Source organism: Gopherus evgoodei, chromosome 1 (genome assembly GCF_007399415.2).
Source record: "Gopherus evgoodei ecotype Sinaloan lineage chromosome 1, rGopEvg1_v1.p, whole genome shotgun sequence".
NCBI lineage: Eukaryota > Metazoa > Chordata > Testudines > Testudinidae > Gopherus > Gopherus evgoodei.
The window spans coordinates 132,970,532-132,974,522 of NC_044322.1; the positions used below are offsets into that span (position 1 = coordinate 132,970,532).

At 38.2% G+C, this 3,991-nt stretch overlaps 1 protein-coding gene across 1 annotated transcript; it reads left to right on the top strand.

Moving 5' to 3' along the window:
• Nucleotides 1-2,800: 2,800 nt before the first annotated feature.
• On the top strand, nt 2,801-3,439 carry LOC115647367 (claudin-34-like). Its single transcript, XM_030554192.1, has one exon. The coding sequence runs from the start codon at nt 2,801-2,803 to the stop codon at nt 3,437-3,439; it is 639 nt and encodes a 212-aa protein (XP_030410052.1).
• The last annotated feature ends 552 nt before the right edge of the window (nt 3,440-3,991 follow it).

Genomic DNA, 3,991 nt, shown 5'->3' on the forward strand with positions numbered 1-3,991 from the left:
CTTTGAAAGTGTTTGATTAATGGGAAAAAACCTCATGTTGCTTACCGGGATTTCAAGGCTCCCCAACCTGCAGGGAATGGAGAAAGCAACATTTTTGCCATTTGCAAAATTTTCCTTTTTGAGCATCCTAGAAACATGAAACTACATCTTTGCCATCCTCAAACAATCCAATGGGTCCCAGTGCATTTCAGGATCTTGCTGTAAATCCTCCCTTCTTTTTTAATTTAAATTTCAAATAACATTTTTCCGAGTTTCAATAAAATCAATCTATAAAAAGGAAAGAAAGAAAGAAAGAAAAGTTACAAATCAGACTTCCTGATTTTTTAAAAATTCCCTCTTGTGTCTCTTCCATGCTAAGCTAAAATGTGGATTTGTTTGATTGGCAGTGGGAATAAAAATCAAGGGCAGTGTTTCTCAAAATGGGGTCGCCGCTTGTGTAGGGAAAGCCCCTGGTAGGCCGAGCTGGTTTGTTTACTTGCCCTGTCTGCAAGTCCGGCCAATCATGACTCTCACTGGCCACGGTTCGCTGCTCCAGGCCAATGGGGGCAGTGGGAAGCGACGTGGGCCAAGAGACTTACTGGCCGATGCTTCCAGTTAGAGAAAAACTGATCAAGGGGTTTAGTCTCATTTAATTGAACAAGAAAACAAACAGGTAAATCCAAGTGCATGAAGATGAGACTATTCTCTAATGAGTTCTGACGTTTTGTAACACCGACTTGGTTGTGAAATTCTCCAGCTCTACCTGGTAGTAGTCAGCTGATGAACAGAGTAGTTATTTACCAGTGGTTTATAAATATAGAGTTTTGAGCTATGCTCAAAGGGTGGGAGTTTCAAAAGTGTTCAGCTTTGGCCTATCTTTGTTCCTACTGGAATCAACTCACTTAAATTGAGCGGAGGTAAGTCAACTGTGAAAATTTTATATGCAGTGCTCCCAGTGCTAGACAAATATAATAGCTGCACTTCGTAGATGTGAAATTAAGACAGAAAACAGGCTATCATCTATAATTCCCCATGGGGACATAATACCCATGTGGTTATTAGCAGCTATTAATTACTGATTCCTATAAAATAGATGATTAAATAATGTACCAGATTGAAGAGCCTGTATTAATGTAATGCATTTTGAGCAGATAAAAATATAGGTAGGTTTGCCAGAGTAATTCCCTTCTCCCCCACCAGACAATTGATTAAATATACATTTGCAGTATGGAGATTGTCTTCTTCCCACAGGAAATGGAGATTCTGGAATCTGTCTGAAATACAGAAGTGCAGTGGAAGCTGATATGATCAGACTGAGGAGTATGCTGTATCTAGCTTGTGCCCCAAAACTGCCTTAGCTATCCTGTTTTCTCTGGATTTATCTTCAATGCTGAAGTAAGTATACAACATACCAGTATGTCAAGAAAGAATGTTTTTGTCCAGACCTACTATATATTATTGGATAAAGAGACTAACTATTGGACTTTTCTACCCAAGATTTCCAAAAAGATCTTAGACAATTTATACCCTCAGCTACACTATTTGTAAGGAATAGCAGCTAGCTAGATATGGCTTGGATATATCTGTGAAATTCTAAAAAGTTAAATATATAGAAAAGTTATATGTGTTAACATTCAAAACCCCTCACTGTAGATCTACCTATTGTTGTGAGATAAAAATTTGGCCTAATATATTGTCTTTCTTGAATCAAGCCACCAGTTTATAAACTAAATTTATCTGGACTATTATTAAAAGATGGAAGAGATGGGAGAATGAATAGCTCATGGGATTTAAAGATGTATATCGCCTGTCAGATCTGTGTAATAAATTAAATTCAAGCCCTATAATTATTAGTGGCAATGAATCATTGCTATAGTTATTTGAAAGCCTATGTGAAACAGTTGCAGGTCTCAGCCCAGTTCTTGGTCAAAAAAATTTCTGCATGACAAAACCAATCAGCATGATTAGTTTGCTTGCTTTTGGTAAGCTCAGCATATGAGCCAAGGACTGAAATATTCCACTATTATCCCATGGTGACTGGAACTGAGGAAGCTGGGTGGGTTATAATGAGTCACCATTTGTGAATCTAAGACACTAGAGAATGTTATTCCACTATGTAGATGTGGAGAACAGAGAAAAGGATTGTATTCTACTCAGTCCCAAATCTACCCTCAATCCAAGAATAATGCTAAAACATTCTCAGTTTAATCGTTATAAATGCTGACATTTAAATCTTCACCATCAGCCTTCATCTTAATGGGGACGAATGGGGAAGTCGATGCTTACAGATCTCTTGTTTTCAGTTTGTCTAATGCTGAACTCTTCAGCTCTAAGTTGAATGAAGAAGCTTGCAGGATCATTGCCTGCATTCTGTGGGTAAACAGAGGATTTCAGACTTCAAGGCTGTAAGATATACTAGAATCACAATGTGCACCAATGGAGAAAATAACCTTGGGAAATACATGAAGCTTTCTTTTTGGTTTAGGAATGTAAAATAAATCCTATAATACTTGCCAATGTGGAACATTTCCTCCCCATCCCCAGTACAACAAAGTGAATTGAAAGAAAATCTTGATGTTATTCAGTTATAAACACTAATCTTCACAAATTCACCATGGTTAAGGAAAGGAGACTACAATACTTCCTTTGTATGTATACTCTCTCCCATGTACGTACATACATCCATACACTCACAAACAAACAATCTAATATGATCATGTTCATAATAATATATTGTGGTTCTTTTCAGTGCCTCTGCAATTGTCTGTATGGCTAATATGCCCACAACAGAATTTTGACATTTGTTGAAGATCTCCAGATCATGACCTCCCTAGTAAGCACTTCTCACCTCCAACTAGCTGCTTTTGCTTTTGGTACAACAGGCTGGATCTTATGCACGATTTCAATGGGACTTGTGGAATGGAGAGTATGGCATGTGGACAACACCACCATCATTTCCTCTGGCATTGCATGGGTGGGAATATGGAAAGTTTGCTTCATCAGTTACCTCCACGTTTCCTCTGACCTTAAAGAACAGATCTGTCATAAAATGAATGACTATGAGACCTCTATCCCTAATGCAATTTTTGTTGCTCAGGGCCTCCTGCTGATTGCCATGGTCGTTGGTGCACTGGGAATGGCTTCCACTATATTTGCTCTGAGAAGTATTTATATGGGAATACTTTACAAAACTCAGATCATCCGTTTTTTTCTAGTGGCTGGATTCTTGTACCTAGCTGCAGGTCTTTGTGTCTTAATTCCAGTGAGCTGGAATTTCTATTCTGTAGTGCACAACCAAACGATCTCCTTTCCCCCTTCTTTCTACATGCCTTCCAGCCCAGTGACTCAGGAAGTTGGTGCTGCTATTCCTGTTGGGATTATATCTGCCATCCTGCTGCTGATGAGTGCGACTTTCTCTTTTTCTTACAGATTTCCTGTCACCCCAAATGCTAAGGTGTAATCCTGATAACAGAGACTTGAACTTTGTGCCGGACAGGTGGAGCATAGTTAAAATATAAATATAATGACCCAGGAACTGTATGTTAAGGCTTTATCTGGATCTTATTCTAATTTACAGTGGCATTCATATTTGGGTATTCAAACCAGATGAATACCAGTAAAGGCCATGGTTAGTGGTTTGCACATAAAACAACTCTCCTATTAATTGCCACACATTATCAAGGACTCACCGATGAGATGATTGGTTGATTCATGGCACAGCTGCCTACTTCAAGCATTTGTTATCATCTGCAGATATAGACTTTATTCATGTATTAAAGTTTAGAAAAACAAGCTGCTTAATATGCTCAAGGAATTGATGTTGTCCCACTGAATTAGGTCCTTCCACTATTACACACCTTGTGCAACTATATTTTCTCAATGTGAACTTGTCTTTTTTTTGCTCCCAAGATATTTTTGTCCTGCATAGAAGACTTTCAGTAACATATCAAGAATTCTAGTACGTACTGTAGTCAAACTCAACTTGAATATCATTACAATTGTATTATGAGTC

Excerpts from the sequence above, each read along its gene's own strand:
- LOC115647367 (XM_030554192.1), top strand. The coding sequence starts at position 2,801 with ATGACCTCCCTAGTAAGCACTTCTCACCTCCAACTAGCTGCTTTTGCT.